At 41.4% G+C, this 22,058-nt stretch overlaps 1 protein-coding gene across 2 annotated transcripts; it reads left to right on the top strand.

Moving 5' to 3' along the window:
• Positions 1-9,438: 9,438 nt before the first annotated feature.
• On the top strand, positions 9,439-20,389 carry hbae4 (hemoglobin alpha embryonic-4). Of its 2 annotated transcripts, none has more exons than XM_015963698.3 (4): positions 9,439-9,556; positions 9,657-9,754; positions 12,464-12,668; positions 18,075-20,389. In XM_015963698.3, exons 2-4 carry the CDS (start codon positions 9,663-9,665, stop codon positions 18,201-18,203), a joined length of 426 nt encoding a protein of 141 aa, XP_015819184.1. In that variant the 5' UTR covers positions 9,439-9,556; positions 9,657-9,662; the 3' UTR covers positions 18,204-20,389. The 2 variants fall into 2 exon arrangements, with proteins under 2 accessions (XP_015819184.1, XP_015819183.1); XM_015963697.3 differs by having other exon boundaries at positions 9,447-9,584; positions 18,075-20,388.
• The last annotated feature ends 1,669 nt before the right edge of the window (positions 20,390-22,058 follow it).

Raw genomic sequence — 22,058 nt, 5'->3', positions numbered from 1 at the left:
TTTTAATACACAAAAACATAAATTTCACAGTATTGGACACAGTCTCTGATCCAGAGGGTAGATTTATAATGTTAAAAATATCTGTGAAAAACCAAAGCTTATGTATTGTCAGCATATACTGTCCAAATATTGATGACCCTTCATTCTTTCATAATTTTTTCTCTGTACTCTCCGAACACTTGGGCTGTCCACTTATACTTGGAGGCGATTTTAATTTTTGGATGAACTCGTTTAACAGTCAGGCTCAGTACAGGTGGGACTCAGTGCAATTGGCAATCCACTAATATAGTTAAACAGTACATAAGTGATTATGGGCTTTGTGATGCATGGTGATCTCTTCATCCTAACCGTAGAGAATATACTTTTTTTCACACGTCCATCACTCTCATTCACGTTTGGATTATTTTCTAGTCAGCAGCTCATTGTTGGCTGACATTTCAGACACTGAGATACACCCCATAGTTGTCAGCGACCATGCTCCGGTTTCTTTAACTCTGGTAAACAAGAAGACAATCCCACCAAGCAAAAACTGGACGTTTAATACATCACTGCTTAAAGATGAAGGTTTTATAGATTTTTTAAAAAAGGAGTGGGCTTTATATTTTGAACATAATGACCTGCCTGGAACATCAGCATCTGTTCTCTGGGAGGCAGGAAAGGCAGTGGTGAGAGGTAAAATAATCTCTTTCTCATCACATAAGAAAAAAACAGAAAACAAACGTATTCAGGAGTTAGAGGAAATCATTAAGTCTTTAGAGGCATCCACAGAAGAAGAGTTAATGAGCAAATTACGTAAAGCTAAATTAGAACTTCATGGAATAATTGACAAAAAGACACAATTTTTAGCACGAAGACTACAAATAGAAAACTTTGAACACAGTAATAAATCAGGTAAATTTTTTGCTAGCCAAATAAAAATAAATAAAGAGAAAACTGCCATATCTGCTGTTAAAGACTCAACCGGGAATATAGTTTATGACGCTGAAAGCATAAACAAGACTTTCAGAGACTTTTACCAAACTTTGTACTCACCACAGATAAACCCATCAGATAACGAGATCAATGAGTTCCTTGACAGAATAACACTTCCTAAATTGTCAGACAGCCAAGTTACAGTCCTGGACTCGCCACTAACATCAGTGGAGCTCCAGGAAGCCCTTAAATCCATGACTAATAGGAAAGCTCCAGGTCCAGACGGGTTTCCAGCAGAGTTCTACAAAGAATTCTGGATCATTCTGGCTCCAATTTTTTCAGAATGGTGAGGGAAATCGAAGAGAGTGGCAGATTACAGCCAAACATGAACTCAGTCAATATTAGTCTTTTGTTAAAACCAGGCAAAGACCCTACATTTCCTACCAGCTATTGTCCAATCTCTCTTATTAATGTTGATCTCAAAATGATTTGTAACGCCCTGGCAAAAAAAAAATTGAGAAGGTAACCCCCTTCACAATACACCCTGACCAAACTGTTTTCATCAAGGGTAGACAATCATCCACTAACTCACGTAGATTACTTAATTTAATAGATTTCTCTTACAGTAGAAACATAGAAACTAGTATATTGTCTCTAGATGCAGAAAAGGCTTTTGATAGAGTTAACTGGAAGTTCTTATTTGCAACTTTACATAAATTTGGTTTTGGGAACTTCTTCATAAACTGGCTACAAACATTATACAGTTCACCAACTGCACGTGTCAGGACGAACGACAAATATCAGCTAGCTTCTGTCTTCAGAGGGGGACCAGGCAGGGATGCCCACTCTCCCCCTCACTGTTTGCTGTCTTTATTGAACCACTAGCAGCAGCAATTAGGCAAACAACAGGTATTAAAGGGATAAAGTGTAGGAAAATAGAACATAAGTTCAGTCTTTATGCAGATGATGTTTTACTCTTTCTCCAAAATTCTCAATCATCTCTCTCTCATTCAATAGAACTGATAAACTCTTTTTCAAAAGTTTCAGATGTAACGGCATGAAGGTTCTCTGATTTGTGCCAAAGGTCACATTTGCCCAGCTGGGTCAAGCTGGGTCAAACAGCACTTTGAATCCACAGATTTAAACCCAAGGAACCACGATGACTAGCCAAGATCATAACATCACCTGCTGTTCCCAGAAGAAGGACACTTCAAGCCACTATGATAATAATTAGATACTAATTAATAAGCTTATGATTTTATTACTGTTTAAATAATCATTACAACATAATCAATTGGTTCATTATAAAGGTATCTTAATTACATGGAATGGATTATTATGCTTTGGGTATAATAATGATTAATTATAATGTTTATAGAGATGTGTTCAGCAAAGAAGACCTTCACCCTGTTCAGCCAACACAGAGTTCAGATAAACGATAACTGCAGCACATGTTTTTGACGCATGACCAAGCTTTCTTCCGGAGAGAGGGGGAGTGTTGTGAGATAGTTTGGTAAAAACTAACCATCACTGATTTCACGTCCAGTTCTGAACAAGACATCATCCTGAGGAGCCAGGGATGGCCACCCTGACCTCTGCCTGCTGTTCTGTCACGCCAACAAGAATGGCTAACGAACAAACGAAACTAACAAACTAACGAATACTCTCCCAGAGTCATTTGATTTCTGAAGTTAAGTTAAAGACGATAACGTGCATCTGCCAAACACTTCGTACAGCCGTGTACCCAGGACATCTCTGGACCGGACCAACGGACACTTGCGTCTACTCTACCAGCCCCGAGTGTCACCTTGGATGAAATCATCCTCCTGATGCCCGGATCCGCAAAGGGGGCCCTGTTTGGGTGAGGTAGAACACGACAGATGACATTTGATGCTGTTTTCTCTCAAAATAACTCAGTTATCCGCAAAACATCATTTTCACCCAGACCGCTTTCAAGCTCTCTGAAAGAAACCTTCTGAGAATTTCATTCACACATCCAAAAACTCATCATTCTCAATTTTAGCTCCATTCAGTCACAGGTTTGCTTTTAAACAAGTTTAATATCAAAGCTGTTAAAGATTGTCTTAAAATTGCCATCTATGAATTGTCATTTTTATAATTGTCGTTTCAGATTTTCAGTGTAAAAATTGTTAGTAATACATTTCTTCATTCAGTTGTGAGTGGGGCCCCTTGGATGTCTTGGCGGTGGCCATGGGTTACTGCCCGGTGGCTGCATTGCCCCTGGACGGGTCTGGGTGGGGGCCTGGGGGCTCCTGGTGTGGGGGTGGCCGGCCCCGTGGGGGGATCTGGGCGGGGCCTTGGGGGTCGGGTCCTGACATGTATGCTGCTGGGGAGAAGGCAGGAACATGCAGCAGTGCCTGACTCAGGTTCAGGGGCCTCAGGTAGACCTTGGCTCCTCTGCTGTCCCATCACAGGGGAGGGGGAAGTCCAGGAGGGGGAGGACCCAACCTTACCTGGGTGTCCTATGTCTTTTATAGTCCGGAAGTTGTGCAAATGCAGGGATGGGCGTAGATATTCTGCTGGGGTGGGGCTGGGCTGGTGCCCTCGGACTCCGTGAGGCTCTGTGATGCTGCTGCTTTGGGCCCTGGCAGGGTGGGCTGGGGTCTCCATGCCCTGGGTGGCATTTTGACAACAGAGGTGCCCATTGGGGGCCAGAACTACTGTATTTCAAGATGGCCTATGACTATAAAATATAAAATTCTACATTTCAAGTGAATAGGCATATTTTGAACAGATGGTGAGAAATTGTAGTGGCCGCAAAGGTCAAGAGGTCATCTGTAAGATGGGTATAGAACTGAATTGTGAATCTTTGGTTTAAAAGCCTCAAGAAAATGTTAGAAAAAGGACAAGTTTATGAATGTGATACACAAAATTTGATAGTAACATATTACACACTGTGCCGTTAAAGCTGCTATAGCGGATCTCCAGAACAAGCTAGGTTTTGAACACAAACGCAATCACAAACACTCACCCCTCCTTTTGGGAATCTTCCCTGAGATGCTTCTGCTGGAATCAGAAAGCCACATTGCCAAACAAGAGAATGCTAAACACCAGACACACAGTTTCTTAGATCCAAATGTCTTCAAATGTTGTTTTTCTTTTTGGGACTCTGGTAGTTTGTCCTAAAGTGGTAGCAGTTGGCTGTTTCTCCTTCTCTGAAGTTATTGAGTGGAGAACCTCTCACAGCAGTGGTGCTCCGTTCCTAAATTCATGAGTGAGTACGAATGGAGGACCCAGGGGAGTGCTTCAGTTCAGCCAGACCGACAACCCAATGGTCCAGGGGTTTGCTATTGGTCTGAGCCTTGTTGTTGGCAGAGGTTTTTAAACAAATGCGAATAACTACTTTATATATATTTTACGGCCCCCCAGCTCGCCTAGGAGATGATGGTGTGAGAGGGCGTCACGAAAGATGTGTGAATGACTGGACAAACCAAGGATTACTCACCTAAAGGAGTTGACAATTTTAGGGAATGATGCTGCAAGTGCTCCTGCTAACTAACTGCACAAAACTAACTAATTAACTAAAATCCCTAGATCTCGGAAGGCGGGCTGATTAAACACTTAAAAATCACACGGTGCTGATTCTCAGCGCCGGAGTGTCCCCGAGATGTTAGCTCGCACTAACAACACTAGCCTTAAAAGAGATACTCACATCTACATAAAAAAAACATCTACAAGGGAGCCTCAATTTGCGTGGCATCTAGACAGCGCATCAGCCATCACGTTGTCCGTCCCCTTCTTGTGGGACTTCCAGGTTGAACTCCTGGAGGAGGAGAGCCCATCGCAACAGCAGTTGGTTGTCTAAAGAACGGAATCTGGAAATAATAAAAGAAGTTAACGAAGTGTCTTAACTCAGACATGAATATGTTACAGTGCCTGTCTGATGGAGAAACTGCACAGTTGAACCTCCCAGAGAAATGGCAGACAGGGTGATCAGGCCCATCTTTATCCTCATGGATGAGTACAGCTCCTGCACCGGTTTGGCTGGCGTCGACTTCCAGCGTAAATGGTTGAGCGAGGTCTGGAGCTGCTAAAAGAGGAGCACAACACAACAGCACAATACCAACTAGAGCAAACAGAGACACTAGACTTGGGTTGGTTTTCTGAGCGTCAGCTAAAGACTCACAAGAAACAGGTAGATCCCCTTGAGGACCTCTAGAGGCCAGATCAGGCATTTTTACAGCCGAACCTGTCTCAGTAACATCGGATAACATGGAGTCGCTAAGCGAGACTTCCGGGTTGAGCGCGAGTCAGCACACAGGCCCGTAGAGGGCTTGCACTAGCATGAACTTCTGGTCCCGATATGAGTTCAGGCAGAGGCACGACTAAGCCTCCGGCAGCATCATTCCCTAAAATTAAGTCAGCTCCTTTAGGTGGGAGTTCATCCAACACCCCAACCACAAAATCTCCCGGGACTAAGGGACAGGACAGTTTAATAGTGTGCATTTCAGCAGAGATGGCTCCCATCTCAATACCTTGCAGCAATACGGAGTAGCCAGCTTGGCTGTTTTCGGAGAACGACAACACGTTCCTCCTTATTAAGGTTTGGGAAGCTCCCGAATCTCTCAATGTGACAACTTTGGTGTCGGTTTCAGAACCCAGAATAGACACAAGGGGTTAGGCTTTTCTGAGTTGGCGTCTAAACAACAAGCTATCTCAGTTCTGTCTTTATTTGGAGAACTTCCGGTTCTACGGTTTTTCAGTTTTAAGGCGTAGCAATCACGGATAACATGACAGCGTTTATGACAATAAAAATACTCTGGATTGTCAGATTTTGAATTTGGAGGTGGTCTTACACTGGATCTGATTCCACGGTTTGGTTCAGAACGAACCTCTCGGACTCGGTTCGTGAGTGAAAATTCATCGGCCAGGAGAGCAGCCTCAGAGAAGGAAGTGACGTTCTGTTCATTTAAGTAGTGAACCAGTTTTTCAGGAAGATGACGTTTGAACTCCTCTATCAGAATTAGCTCCTTCAGTTCAGTGAGTGAGGAGATGTGAGAAGCAGTGCACCATTTGTCAAATAACACAGTCTTTAAGTGGGCATATTCAACATAAGTTTGGTTTAGTTGAGGTTTTTCGAATCTAAACCGTTGCCTATAGGCTTCGGGAACAAGTTCATAGGCCGTGAGCACAGAGGATTTTACCTTGTCATAGTTAGCGCCATCTGTTGGAGACAGAGCGGATACCACTTGAAGGGCCTTACCTGTTAACCTGCAAGTCAAGAGTAGAGACCAAACCTCGTGAGGCCACTGGAGCATCGCAGCGATCCACTCAAAAGCTAGGAAGTAGCCGTCCACTTCCGTCTCCTGGAACTGGGGCAGCAGTGAGATGCATTTGCTGACATCGAAAGGTGGGGTCTGCAATGGCGAACTGGCGGGTGCTCCTGGGTTGGGTCTAACTCCCGCCTGGGAGGCGTCCGAACCATCGAGTTCCTGAGAGGAAGTCCTAGCGGCAACAGGAACGGGCTTCTTGTTCCGTAGCTCGAGATCGAGCATCTTTAGCTGAGTTTCGGCATCCAGCCTTTTTAAGTCCAACTCATGGCGTAATCTCCATTCGAGAGTGCGTTCATCCGCCTCGATGCACAGGCAAGCGAGCCGGAGCTTCAGGCGAGCTTTACTGTGTGGCGAAGTAGGAGGATTGTGATCTGGCGACGGTGAGCCTAAAGAGGATTCTTCTGGCTTAACCTCTTTCTCTGGAGTCACCGGAGGCGATGAACGACTTTAGCCGGTCTTGGAAGGAGGTGGAAGGATCTCCTGGGCCTCCAAATAGTCCACAACGAACTTCCGTAGAGCGTCTTTCGTGAGCTGTTTCGGGACAACCAGGTCGAAGTGGGCGGCTACTTCCTGCAGGTCGGCTTTTCTACAGCTCTCCAGCAGCTGGTGCGAAGGAGCCTCCACAAAAGCCTGCAAGTCAAAGGTTGCCATGGTGACGTCCGCTCCACCTCCAAGAGAGGAAAACAAGGTTAGTCCTGAAGACAACACACAGAATGTAATTTCAGGTATAACTGTACAAAAAAAAAATACATTAAATCCCGTACGAGCCCCCACTCTTTTACGCCCCCCCCCCCCCCCCCCCCCCCCAGCTCGCCTAGGAGATGATGGTGTGAGAGGGCGTAAAGAAAGATGTGTGAATGACTGGACAAACCAAGGATTACTCTCCTGAAGGAGTGTTTTTTAACTAAAAGGACTGCTGCTTTAAGCAGGAAATAAAGAGCCATCAATAAACACAAAGATCATCCAAAATTGGGTAAATAATAATAATATCGATAAACACAAAATGCCGGGACTAAACCGGGAAAAAGGAAGGAATGGGATGAACACAAAAAGCTCCACCAAAAGGGTGAGGTGAACTCTTTATTGAGTATTTCTAACCAACACAAAACGAGCTCTATATTACGAGGAAGATATCACTCAATACCACACAGGTAACAAACAAGACTTTAACGTCAGGTTTCTAGGAGGGAAAAGAGGAGCACACACTCTAACGCCAGACCTCTTCTAAACTTCCCTCCTAGAATGTCACAAAGAGCTGGCTTTTAACAGGAAAGCTTACTGATTGAAATCAGCTGCACTTGGCTCAGCTAGGGCCAGGAGAGCAGGGAGTGACGATGAGGCCACCTTGTGGCCACCATAACAGACAGCGTCTGTTACATATATATTATTTTTAATCTTTAGGAAGCATTAAAAAATGTAAGCTATTTTGTTTTGTTTGGAAACTTTTAGAGTTTAGCTAAACCCACATTTTGTGTCAAGGTTGTGTCTACTTGTTTATTTTTATCCTGTGGTTTAGTTTATTTGTATTTGGTAATTTATAGTTCTGGGTTTTTCACTAGCTCATATCTATAATTAGCTCTCCCAGAGCATCTAGTCCTCAGTTTATCAGGCTCACCATTCTTTTTCCTGTCCTCATTTCATGCTCTCTAATTGTAATGGTTTTTGTGTCTTACCTGCTGCTCCTTTGTGTGTGTGTGTGTGTGTGTGTGTGTGTGTGTGTGTGTGTGTGTGTGTGTGTGTGTGTGTGTGTGTGTGTGTGTGTGTGTGTGTGTGTGTGTGTGTGTGTGTATGGAACTCCTGACATTTTGTTTGGTGTAAAATTTGGTCACATTAGTTTTAGCTTACTTCTTTATTGTCCTTAATGGTGGTATTTGGGGCACAGCAGCAGTCAAAGATAAACAAAAATATCACACTCAATAACAAAAGATAAAAACATTAATCTAACATCATTGGTTGAAATTCATTAAAAGCGTTAGTGGTACTTGGGACAAAGGGATATTTGTCTCGATAGCAACCTGTACTTTTGACATAAGACTAGGTTAATTTCGGCCTTTTTCACAACCTGTCGGTTTCTGATATCTGACAAGGGCACGCTGGTAAGAACCAGTTTCTTCACTCGCTGTTTTAACAAGACCAGCCACATGACAAATAAAACCAAATGTTAAAACGGACTCACTACAAAATGAGATCATCTGTTTTACAGATGCTAAAAAGATTCATCCATCCCTCCATCCATTGTCTGAACCCACTTTGTCCACGTAGGGTTGTGTCGGGGGTGGGGGTGGGGGTGGGGGGGTGTCTGTCTGTGCAGGCCTCTGGGCGTTTTTCTGAACTCTATGACCTTCTTTGTTATGCTGATATTCAGCACAACCTTCACCACATCACAGGACCATGCTGAAGCTCTCCATCCTGCAGCAGACTGACTATGAGGAGGAGCCCATTTTAAAGGCACTGGGCTTTTCTCGTCCACACTCGTTCACATGCTGTTGTCCTTTCTCCCTCTTGCTGGACTTACAACAAGATCTCTGAAACATTACATTTTAATTGCAAATAGTTTCATAAGTGTTGCACTTTTATTAATCCTAATCCCTCCTTTGTGTGACAGATATTATAATATAAACAACAATTAAAAAGCCATTTTGGTTGTGCAGCTCACCGGTCCTCTACAATGTTATCAGCAGCCGCCCCCCCCCCCCCCCCCCCAACCCACCACCACCACCACCACACTCTGAACAGCAGCTCATGGAGCTGCAGATAACAGCTCACGACCTTTATCTGGGATTCCCCTGGAGGAGCTGGCCCAAGTGGCTGGGGACAGGGAAGTCTGGGCCTCTCGCCTTAGGCTACTGCCCCCTCGACCCGACTCCGGATAAGCAGATGAAAATGGATGGATGGACCTTTATCTGCACAAGCTGCAGGATGTTCCTTTCCATGTAACAAACATTAAGCCCAAATACAACACCAATCAATTATTGTTCTTATTAAAGTTCCTAAACATGACCTGAGAAAGGGAAGCAGTCATTTATTCAGATGGACTTTAATAAAACTGTCTCATTTTGATAGATTTAGAAGATTTTTACAGTTTCTCTTGAGGAGCTACTCCTTATAAAACTTTATTGTAAAACAGCGTCACAGTTTCTCATCAAAAAGAGGGAAAACTCCACAGCAGCACCACAGCGGCTGTAATAAGTGTTCAGTACTTGTTTAGGTGACGCCGTTAGCTCTGTGGAGTCCCCGCCCTGCCCTGGCTCCTGTCTGATAACACGAAGGAGGAACCAACACACAGCTGCCTCCGACCAGAACGTCTCAGTTTCCTTTTCCATCAGCGAGAATTATCCCCCAACGTTCATGTCAGGGTTTGAATTTTTTATGTAAATGGTAATAAAATGGTTGATTGAAGTTCAGCTTTGTTTCCTGTAAAGAAACCTGAAGCTTTGACTTTTTATCCAGACCATAATGCTGTCAAAGAAGGAGAAAGCGCTGATTAAAGAAATATGGGAAAGACTGACTCCAGTGGCTGAGAACATTGGCTCAGAAGCACTTCATAGGTAGGCTAACACTTTCCTGTGTGTCCAAAATATGAACTTATTTTGTTTTTTAATAGATTTTGTTATTTGGGAGTGGAGAATAAACCTCCTACTGTCCAAATATGCTTTGTAAAAATCATCATGTAACTTCAGCGCTAAGGCTTTCATGCTTCGTATTTCGTAATCCATCAGATGAGTTAAAGCTCTGATGTTTTTAGATGGGATCTTGTAGAACGTTTCTAAAATACAACATTTTCAACTTAGATGAAATGGCTTCAGTTTGGAGAAACTGGAGGTTAGTTCCTACCAGATTGATAGGTTAACTGCTAGTCACAGTGTATAAGTGTAAAAGTGTAATCTTAAAATAATGTCAATTTGCCACATAAAAGTAACCATGGGAATCTAGATCAGGGTCACATAACAGTTATACTGGCAGAAACAGTTTTGAAGCATAACACAAGCTCGGAACAGCACGAAATAAACATGTTATTGTCTTTTCTACGTCTAACGTCTTATTTATTTTTTCTGTTCTGGCTTCAGGACATAGAACCCCATTGTTATAAAATGGTTGGAAAATAATTTTTTTGTGTATTTCAAGGTTCAAGAAGGAAAATGCACCTTTCACAAACATCAAGAAAAGAAAATATTTTCAGAAAGCTTTTGTCCACAACCAAATCCCACTTTCCATCCATTTCTAAGTCATGAAGTCATGGGACTAAAGAAATGTAGTCAGAAAATAAGAAAACCTTAAAACTTACTCTTTCCGTTCTGACTGGAAGTTTTACTCTCCTAACAGGAAGCGCCACTCGTTTGTTTCACCTCTCCTACGAGCAGCTCATTCAAACCAGCAGACACAGAAAACTTTGCTGAACATTGAAATGGTTTACTATCCTGCAAAATCAATGCAATAAAAATGAATAATTAATTAAAATGTCATATTTGTTAAAGGAAAAGTTGAGGATCTAATGAAAGGATTCAGGATTATTTGCGCTGAACTCTCCCCTAACCTGTCGTTTCTGGTGCATTCTGCTTTAGCCCCTTTAGTCTAAGTTGACTTCAGTTTTTATAAGGTGATTTTCCCATCAACTTATAATAAACTTTTTAGTTTAGAGCTAATATTAAATGACAGATATCCACTTCATTACTGATCCCACTGAGTCTAACCGTTAGCTTATCAATCTGGTCAGAACTAATCTGAAAAACTAATCTAAACACAAATGATCAAACACTCTGTTACCAAGAAAAATAAATGTGACACGGGTGATGTATTAACAGTTAATGACTTTAAAAACCTACTTCGCCGCGTGCTGCGTGCTGACGTCACCTAGCTTTCCTTTTTTCTTCTTCTTTTTCTTTTCATGGCAGTTGGCAAGCAACGTGGCGGTGCATTACCACCACCCACTGGAAGGTTTTGTAGCCGGGGTTACAATACACCACAAACAAACAAACAAACACGATTTGTCAATAATGATGCCGAGTTTAACATAAACAGTGAGGCTCCCCTTATAAACAGCAAATAAATGGTCAAAATATACGCTAATAATTCATCTGTAACGTTTGATTAATAATCAGTGGGCATCTATTAGGTATATTTATCATGCATTAATTTAGAAAGTAAAGTTGTACCATATAATTTTGATTAATGTTAAAAGGCTACTAAACTTTTTAGTTTAGAGCAGTTATTAAATGACTGGTATCCACTTCATTACTGATCCCACTGAGTCTAACCGTTAGCTTATCAATCTGGTCAGAACTAATCTGAAAAACTAATCTAAACACAAATGATCAAACACTCTGTTACCAAGAAAAATAAATGTGACACGGGTGATGTATTAACAGTTAATGACTTTAAAAACCTACTTCGCCGCGTGCTGCGTGCTGACGTCACCTAGCTTTCCTTTTTTCTTCTTCTTTTTCTTTTCATGGCAGTTGGCAAGCAACGTGGTGGTGCATTACCACCACCCACTGGAAGGTTTTGTAGCCGGGGTTACAATACACCACAAACAAACAAACAAACACGATTTGTCAATAATGATGCCGAGTTTAACATAAACAGTGAGGCTCCCCTTATAAACAGCAAATAAATGGTCAAAATATACGCTAATAATTCATCTGTAACGTTTGATTAATAATCAATGGGCATCTATTAGGTATATTTATCATGCATTAATTTAGAAAGTAAAGTTGTACCATATAATTTTGATTAATGTTAAAAGGCTACTAAACTTTTTAGTTTAGAGCAGTTATTAAATGACTGGTATCCACTTCATTACTGATCCCACTGAGTCTAACCGTTAGCTTATCAATCTGGTCAGAACTAATCTGAAAAACTAATCTAAACACAAATGATCAAACACTCTGTTACCAAGAAAAATAAATGTGACACGGGTGATATATTAACAGTTAATGACTTTAAAAACCTACTTACTCTGAACTATCCCTTAATCAGCAGGTCAACCAGCTGGTAGGAGAACATTCTAGTCTTTTCATCCTTATAAAACCTGAAATCAACGGGAAAATTTTGCATTAAAAAAAGATTCATGTTTAAGCAAAACATTCAATTATGTTATTAATTTGCCTAAAACAGTGCTCCAAATGAGTAATGAGATATAAATTAATAAATAAATAAACAGCTTATTTTCCTAATGATGGCTCTAAGACAGAATAACATCTGTTGCGCGGCTCCTATTTTTTCCAAACATGATCCAACCTTTTCCCCCTTCCATGCAGGATGTTTGCTTCCTATCCAGGCACAAAGACCTACTTCTCCCATCTTGACATCAGTCCTGGATCCTCCCACCTGTATTCTCATGGGAAGAAGATCGTCCTGGCCATCGCTGAGGGTGCCAAAGACATCAGTCAGCTGACCGTCGCCCTGGCTCCCCTGCAGACGCTGCACGCCTACCAGCTCCGGATAGACCCAACTAATTTTAAGGTGTTTCTTAAAAATAAAAATAAGAAATACATAATAAGTTTTTCGTCCTGGCCGTGGAACACTGGCCCAGCTCTATACCCTTAGGAGGATCCTGGAGGGTGCGTGGGAATTTGCTCAACCAGTCTACATGTATTTTGTGGATTTGGAGAAGGCGTTTGACTACATCCCTCGGGGGTCCCTGTGTGGGGGTCCTATGGGGGATACTCCGGGAGTATGGGGTACCAGGCCCTCTGATACGGGCTGTTAGGTCCCTGTATGACCGGTGTCAGAGCTTGGTCCGCATTACCGGCAGTAAGTCGGGCTCGTTCCAGTGAGAATTGGACTCCGCCAAGGCTGCCCTTTGTCACCGATTCTGTTCATAACCTTTATGGACAGGATTTCTAGGTGCAGCCAAGGTGTGGAGGGCATCCGTTTTGGTGGTCTGAGGATCAGGTCTCTGCTTTTACAGATGATGTGGTCCTGTTGGCTTCATCAGAACGTGATCTTCAGCTTTCGCTGGAGCGGTTCACAGCCGAGTGTGAAGCAGCTGGGATTAGAATCAGCTCCTCTAAATCTGAGACCATGGTCTTAAATCAGAAAAGGGTAGAACGCCTTCTCTGGGTCAGGGATGAGGTCCTGCACCAAGTGGAGGAGTTTAAGTACCTCGGGGTCTTGTTCACGAATGAGGGAAAACTGGAGCGTGAGGTAGATAGGCAGATTGGTGCTGCATCTGCAGTGATGCGGGCGTTGTACCAGTCTGTCGTGGTGAAGAGAGAGCTGAGTCAGAAGGCGAAGCTCTCGATTTACCGGTCGATCTACATTCCTACCCTCACCTATGGTCATGAGCTTTGGGTAGTGACCAAAAGAACGAGATTGCGGATTGTAGCGAAGATGTTCCTACATTTAATTAGAAACTATAAAGTGTGAAATATGGATCTTTAAGTAAATTTAATCAGAAGTTCGGAACTTTTTATTACAGGGATTGAGGAACACTTCGTATTAACTTCATGAAAAGAGAGTGAGTCAAGTTTTAAAAGTTTAAAGATTTTTTACTAAACAAATTAAAACTAGACTAACTTTAAACACTAAATGTATGGTGTAACTAAGGTGAAGTGAGACTGAGAATGGTGTGTGAATATTTCAGAACCAGCACATCCGGAGAAACGATTAGTTCTGATGGGAGTGAAGATGATGTTTTGTGCTAAGCTTTTGGCTTTGAGATTTATAACACATTGTGATGCCATTCTGTCAGCCTACATACCCTTGGCGGAAGCCCCCGTTAGATCAGGAATGTCGAGGTCCAGCTTGACCTTCTCTGGAACCGAAGCCGGTAGGAAAAGCAGCGGTTGCCGACCAGACCAGTGTTGATATATTTCTGGATCATGACAGTTTTATTGGCATCTAGTGAGACCCAAAAAGGGGTCGTGATGGTTCAGCTTTTATTCTGAAAGGAACCGTTGCAGCAGGTGGAAAAGCAACAGATTTTATCCAGCTTGTCATTGGTTCTTTCGGCTGAAGAGGAAAGTTACGGATTGGCCACTCCGACAACTTCTCTAGAACGCTTTGAACTCCAGTTAAAGGTGACAAGAGCATAGTTTTATAATTTGGATGTTTTGATTTACGGTCGAATCAAAAAAGGACAGCTTTACCAAGCACCACCAAAACCACACCTCCGTCAGATCTGGAAGACTCTGATTGGATCAGTAAAAGCAATGTGTCATGTGACTTTCCCTCTCGTGTGATCAGTCTCTAGTGGAAATATTTAACGTTATATTACTTATTATATTCTATAGGACTATAATAAAGAATTTCATATTTTCATTTCACAAATTGGTTCACATTTTATCATTGACCAACACTTTGTTTGATTAGCTTATTAAAATATAGTTCTTCTGATTTATTAAAAGAAAGAATCCTTTGTCTTCATTCTTCTCTTGAGCTGGAAGGGAAACAGTTTAGAAGCAAATACATGAGACCTTGAGCAATATCTCATGCAGATTAGTTCTGTGTCAGAGACATCTGAGGAGAGAGGGTACAACCTACCGTGGAATAGCTCCTCCATCACATTACAGGATACAAGCGGCCGAAATGAGTTTTCTCTGAAGAGTGGCTGGGCTCTCCCTTAGAGATAGGGTGAGAAGCTCGGCCATTCGGGAGGGGCTTGGAGTAGACCCGCTGCTCCTCCACATCGAGAGGAGCCAGTTGAGGTGGCTCGGGCATCTGGTCAGGATGCCTCCTGGATGCCTCCCTGGTGAGGTTTTCCGGGCACATCCAACCGGGAGGAGACCTAAAGGTAGACCCAGGACACGAGGGAGGGACTTTGTCTCTCACCTGGCCAGGGAACGCCTTGGGATTCCCCCGGATGAGCTGGCCCAAGTAGCTGGGGAGAAGGAAGTCTGGGCCCCTTGTCTTAGGCTATTGCCCCCGTGACCCGACTCTGGATAAGCGGATGAAAATGGATGGATGGGTGGATGGAAGTTTATTCTCAGCTCCTTTTTTCCGAAAGCTGGAGTTTGTGCCTCGCTTTTATTTGTTGATGGATTCAAATTAAACTAGGGATGTTCCAATCACGTTTTTTTGCTACTGATCTGATTTAGAATAATTCGATTTTGAGTATCTGGCAATACAGAGTCATGTTCTGATGCTTCAGGAAAGCATATACATAAGAAGAAAACACATCCATGTTGTCCTTTAAGTGTCACTTTCACTTTTTGTGGGCGATGGTGCCCCTGGAGTTGGGTTAGGGTTAGGCAGGTTTGAGCCCCACTCAGTTTGTCGCTATCGTCGTGTCCTTGGGCAAGACACTTAACTCTCCTTGCCTGCTGGTGGTGGTCAGAGGGACCGGTGGCGCCTGTGCCCTGGGCAGCTGGGGCTACATCGTAGCTCATCACCATCAGTGTGTGAATGTGTGTGTGAATGGGTGAATGACTGACTGTGTTGTAAAGCGCCTTCGGGAGTTCCAGGACTCTAGAAGCCGCCATATCAAATACAGACCATTTACCATTTATTTAGGAAGTACACTGATTAAAAAAACGTGTTGGTATTATGAATGTATTTCAAAGTAGCAGCTAATTATTTCAAGTTGTTCACTCCCTCAAAAGGCAGCTGTACTCAGCAGTGTGTTCCCATGACAGAGCAGGCAGGCGGCGGCCCCGGTAGGATGGCTAACGTTTCCCAGAATGCAGCTCTGGTGCTGCAGGAGAACTAGACACCCAGACGTTTTACAGTCTGTTGGCAATTTCTCGTTGTTTATTAGCATATCTTTCTCTTTCTACAGCACAGCCGAGTCAGGAGGATAACTGGGCTGGTTAAAAATAGTTTGTCAACAGACAAAATGTCAAATTGGTGCATTCATAAATTCCAGATTAATTCAATTCAATTCAATTTTATTTATATAGGGCCAAATCACGGCAAGAGTCATCTCAAGGCACTTCACATGATAAATATTCTAATTCAGGTCATTAAGCCAATCAGGAAAAATGTTTCCTATATAAGGAACCCAGCAAATAGCATCAAGTCACTGACTAGTGTCAGTGACTATACAGCAATCCTCATACTAAGCAAGCATTTAGCAACAGTGGAGAGGAAAACTCCCTTTTAACAGGAAGTAACCTCCAGAGGATCCTGGCTCAGTATAAGCAGCCATCTGCCATGACTCACTGGGGATGGAGAAGACAGAGCACACACACACACACACACACACACACACACACACACACACACACACACACACACACACACACACACACACACACACACACACACACACACACACACACACACACACACACACACACACACACACACACACACACACACACACACACAAAGCAATGGTTCTATGGTTACATTGTGATTGCTTAGTAAATATTCTATTTGGTGAGAGATAAACTTTATTGTATTTATCCTAGTGAATCTATAATTAAACGGATAAACTAGTAGTAGCACATCCAACGCCAAGGAAAGCAAAAAGTTATTATCAGGAGAGGGAGAAAGTTTGTGGTTAGCTGCAGTGTGCTAGACAAAGGCCCCCTCCATGAGGCCACCACAGCTCAGCAGAACATCATTGTAGCTTCTTCTGGGGAGAAAAACACTTAGAGAAAAAATAAAGTTAACAGCTGAAATTGTAGAAAATAATACAGTTAAAGAGCAGATTGTAGAAGAAAATAGTAGTGTGGAAAGTGGTCGGTGTATCCTCCAGCAGTCTAAGCCTATAGCAGCATAACTACAGAGATAACTGTGGATAACCTAGCCTTTTTAGATGAAGGCATGTTGGAGGCAGGGCAAGGGAGAGCCATCTTTACCAGCTGTACACTCCACCTCCCTCTACTCCCCCACTTGTCCAGATCCAGGCTAACATCAGATTTTAACCATAGGCCCTATCAAATAAAAAAGTTTTAAGCCTAGTCTTAAAAGTAGACAAGGTGTCTGCCTCACGGACTAAGGCTGGGAGCTGGTTCCACTGGAGCAGAGCCTGATAGCTAAAAGATCTGCCTCCCATCCTAATTTTAGATATTCTGGGAACCACCAGTAGACCTGCAGTCTGAGAGCGAAATGCTCGGTTAGGAACGTATGGAACAATCAGATCACTGATGTATGATGGAGATTCATTATTAAGAGCTTTCTATGTGAGAAGGAGGATCTTAAAATCTATTCTGAATTTAACAGGTAGCCAATGTAGGGAAGCTAAGACAGGAGAGATATGATCTCTCTTTTTAATTCTCATCAGAACTCTAGCTGCAGCATTTTGGACAAGCTGAAGACTTTTAACTACATTCTGTGGACTTCCTGGGAGTAATGAATTACAGTAATCCAGTCTTGATGTAATAAATGCATGAACTAGTTTTTCAGCATCACTCCTGGAAAGGATGCTTCTAATCTTAGCAATATTCCGAAGGTGGAAAAAGGAAATCCTACAAACCTGATTAACCTGGGATTTGAATGACATGTCCTGGTCAAAGATAACACTAAGGTTCCTTACTTTGTTCTCGGAGACTAATTTAATGCCATTCAGGTCAGGTGATTGACTAAGCAATTTCCTTTTCTGGATTTCTGGTCCAAAGATGAGAACTTCGGTCTTGTCTTGATTTAAAAGCAAAAAGTTTAGAGTCATCCAATTTTTTATGTCCTCAAGACAAACCTGTAATCTACCCAACCGATTAGGTTCATCAGGGTTAATGGATAAATATAACTGAGTATCGTCAGCATAACAGTGAAAGTTTATCCCATGCTGTCTAATGATTTTACCAATTGGGAGCATGTATATATAGTAAAAAGATAACAGTAAAAAGTTAAGTATTCATGTTTAACAGAAACAATTTTATAAGAAAGCAAAAACTTCATTACTTTTATTGTAGAGAATTTGATCAAATGAAAGTAAAAGAATGACTGAGTTCATCCAATAAGAGCTGTTCTGTGTCCCTGCAGCTGCTGTCTCACTGTATGCTGGTCACGCTGGCCTGTTACCTGGGAGAAGAGTTCACTCCTGTTGCACACGCAGCCATGGACAAGTTCCTGTCAGCTTTTGCTGCTGTGCTCGCTGAGAAGTACAGATGAGATTCAAGCTCATGGAATATTTACAATGCTGTGTAGAAATAGTTATCCTTCAATTATGAATGGTTTGTTTTAATAAAAAGTCTGCAATAAACAGGCTCTGCTCATGTTCTCATTACAGGAGCAGATATTTTTATTTTGAGCTGAAAAGGTTTTAAAGCATGACCTCTGTTCCGTTCAAAAGACCTTCTATGTGAAATAGCTTGTTTGTTGCTGTTTATTTATTCATTTTGTTTATTTTTAAGACTCATCCATTTTACCCAAAACCTTATTCATGATCATTGCAGCTTAGAGACGCAACATTTCAGAGAACCGTACTCCTCCTCCTCCTAACATTAAAGGCGCAGTATGTAAGAATATAGTGAAACATTTACAGTGAGAAAATCCCAAAAATAGTCTGATGTTTCAGTCATTTTGGAAGGAAGGTTATACTGAAACATGTTTCATATCCAGCTGCTGCAGGGATTGTCAGTTTTTCTCCTTTTTAAACAAAGGAAGGATTAACGTGACAATTTATCTTCAGTGAGGGTGGGGTTGTGGTGTCTCCTGCGAGCTAATACTGCCGTACCAACAATTGTAATTTGACAACGGGCAGCAAAAAGCTCCAGAGTTTTTTAAAGCGGTTGCAGTAACCAAATTTTACCACAGTATGTAATTTTTACTTCATTTCTACATAATGCACTTTTTAATGCTCATAAAATGATGAAAACAAAGATCATAATTTCATTTTTCAGCTCAGTGAAAATAAAGAGGCTCAAATGTTCTCATCTAAATAGTTAGAGGCTAAATTTAGTTCAATTTTTTTATTTTACCACTGGAGGACATTACCATCCCTTTTAATCCAAATTGTTTACTGAACAAAAAAGTTAGTTCCAGCTAGAATTTTAGTATCTTTTTATGAGTGGTTTTCTCTGTGGTTCAGCAAGACCGACAACAGTTGATTTTGGTCCGAAACATTTTTAGACAAATGTGTAACGTCACAAATGGCCTGATTTTGAGATCCCACAGGTCAAATGCACAGCCAGGTCAACGTACCCTGGCTATGACACATCCTACAGTATCTTTTCCCCTCACAGGAGTCTGGGAGTCTACACATAGCCCCTTTAATCAGAGCATGCTTCCTCACACCAGCTGGACTGCAGCCCTGACAGAGATAATAATAAAATAAACAATAACAGTCTTTCCTCCAAGGTCCATCTCAGAGGAACTTTTTAAAATAAACTCCTTTAATCCAAGAAGAAGAAAGAAGATTTTATTATTAAAAATAATCATTGAATGAACTTTTGTTATTGCTAATTATAAATAATGAAATGTTCATTGATCTGTGCTTAATGATATATGTTAGCATGTTTACTGGATGAGGTCATCAACATTTGCACTCACACAAGGACAGAGTAAAGTAAGTTAATGCATGACACATAAGTTAACCTTTTGCCCAGATTCATAGTCTCCGAATCAAAAAAGGGTGCGTCTCTGAGATCCTTGGTAATATCCTCAAACATGCCAACTTCTGGTTGGTCATTAATAGATAACATCAATCCATTAAATCTAGTTTACTCTGGTTTTTCCTTCAGTTCAACTTCAGACAAAACAGTTCGAACAGTTCGAGTGTTTTTAAGAGGAAAAGCTTTAGACTGGCCATCTTTTGCATAACCTCTCTAACCAGTCTGTCAGTTAAGTCTGTCAAAACCCTTTTAACATTTTTTTGCACCTGCAAAGCTGAAACAACAAGATAGTTTCCTGCAGAACAAAGCTGACTCAAAACTCCTTCAGAGTTATTTTTAAGACGCTTGGTTTCATCTATCGTTGTGACCCGGAGACATCTGAGGACTGATTTGGTCGCATCGAGGTTTCTCTACGAACAAGGTGCAGTGGGGTCATTGGCTCCTGGACATCTCGGATCCAAACGGGGTCTCCAAACGGGTGAGGTGGAGCACAGTGAGATAGCGTCTGCATGTGGTTTTGATAACAACTTATAGCTTAACACAAACCAAATCATTTTATATCCAGAACTCAGCTCTCGGAGAAACGGAGATTCTGACTCTATTACATTATATTCACACATAGGTTCCAGACACCATCTTTAGTTAGCATCCACTCACAGTAAATAATAGTTTAAACAATTTGTCAAGTCTTAATTGTTTGTAAAATAAATTCTGATTTTGTTTATAAACCTGACTGTTTCTTGAATCATTACGAAGTGTGTATGATCCCTTAATGAATAAATGAATCTTAGAATCTTCTGACTAAAACAAATAAAGACCAGGCAAGGTGATATTTAAATAGAGTATCACAGCTTATTGGTCTCAAGTGGTGGTTCAAGCAATTTACTTAACCCAATTTACCCTCTATTATCATTACAAATGTGAGAGAACCACGCTATCAACTTTTTTTCATCTCCACAAAATTTATAGCTATACTATGTTAAAAATGTAAAGAGGCATAAAACTATTTTTAAGCTAGCTTGTTTTCCAAATATACCACTGCAGCTTTAATGCAGAGAAAAAGGCTAAAATGTTTTCATCTTAATAGTTGAAAAAAATAATAAAAGTTTTGTTCCACTTCATTTTTTACCTCTGGAGGGCTGTCTTCATACCCTTCAGAAGGTAAGGAGTTGCACCCCTGCTCATGCATTATTAACTAGTCCCACAAGTTAACCATCCCATTCCCCAGAGTTCATCTTATTCAATTAATAAGTTGTGGACATGCATTATAAATTCGTGGCCACTACTTGTTTCTTTCTCTCAGTGTCGCCAGATGGGTACTGTGGAAATTAAATTTACATAAAGTATTATTGAAATGCATTTAGAAAATTTGGCTCCAGTTTAAAGTTGGCAATGCACTAGAAACACCATGACTGAAACACGCACAGAAGGGACAGCAGAAGTAGGTAATAGATCAATTCTTGAAAAAGTGACCACAGCTAAATTGTCTGCATTAAATTATTGTTGGGGACACATTTCTCAATTACAACTATTGGTGGGACATGTCCCCTGTTAAAGTGATTTTTATAGGTGTGTGTGTCTGTTAAACCAGTTTCTGTCAGAAACAGTTTCTCTGTGACCATGACGTTATTATTTTACTTAGGTTACACAAGCTTTACAGTATACTACATCACACACCCCAAACTGCCACCATTCAGCAAGGTAAATGTGGTTATGAATTCTAGGACAAATTTAAAATGGGGCTGATGGTTTGGGATTATCAGTTGTAAGAGATAAGTGCTCGTTTTAATTTGAGACATTTATTACCCAGATTAAAGAAAACGGTTGGGAGGCTACAGCCACTCATGTGATTAAAATTTGCTGCCAGTGGATGGAGTCAGTGATCCACAAGAAAACATTTCATATGCCTTTATTTTAAACACTAAAGATTAGTACATTAAAAACAAGATACAAATTCCAAGCTAACAACATCAAGTTTTGTCCTTTTCTACAAGAGACAAATGTTTATATGAAAGCACGAGTTCCTGTAGATCGAGCCAACCACACCATTAGATAATCACCCGAACCAGAAACCAACATGGATTAACTCTGATGACCAACAGCAACAGGAAAATCTCAGAAGAGATCAAATCCAAACATTTTCACTCAGTCTGTAGTTCTGTCATCTAAATGTACATGAAGTCATTTATTAAACAAAATAGCAACGACAAACTCTCTTTAAAATTTGCTCACATAATAACATGAATTAATATAACAAGACCAAAAAGAATAATCCTTTTAACACTGACATGTCTAAAAACTGGAGGCATTCTGGTTGAAGGACATCTAAAGAGGTCCACACCTAACTTCCTTTAGAGCTGTCTTGTAGTTACATCAGTGTCAGGATCTGCTCCTGTAGCCTCTTGTGTCTCTG

Source organism: Nothobranchius furzeri, chromosome 16, assembly GCF_043380555.1.
Source record: "Nothobranchius furzeri strain GRZ-AD chromosome 16, NfurGRZ-RIMD1, whole genome shotgun sequence".
Lineage (NCBI taxonomy): Eukaryota > Metazoa > Chordata > Actinopteri > Cyprinodontiformes > Nothobranchiidae > Nothobranchius > Nothobranchius furzeri.
Note: the sequence above shows the minus strand (reverse complement) of the source record. Positions and strands in the feature narration are given on the sequence as shown.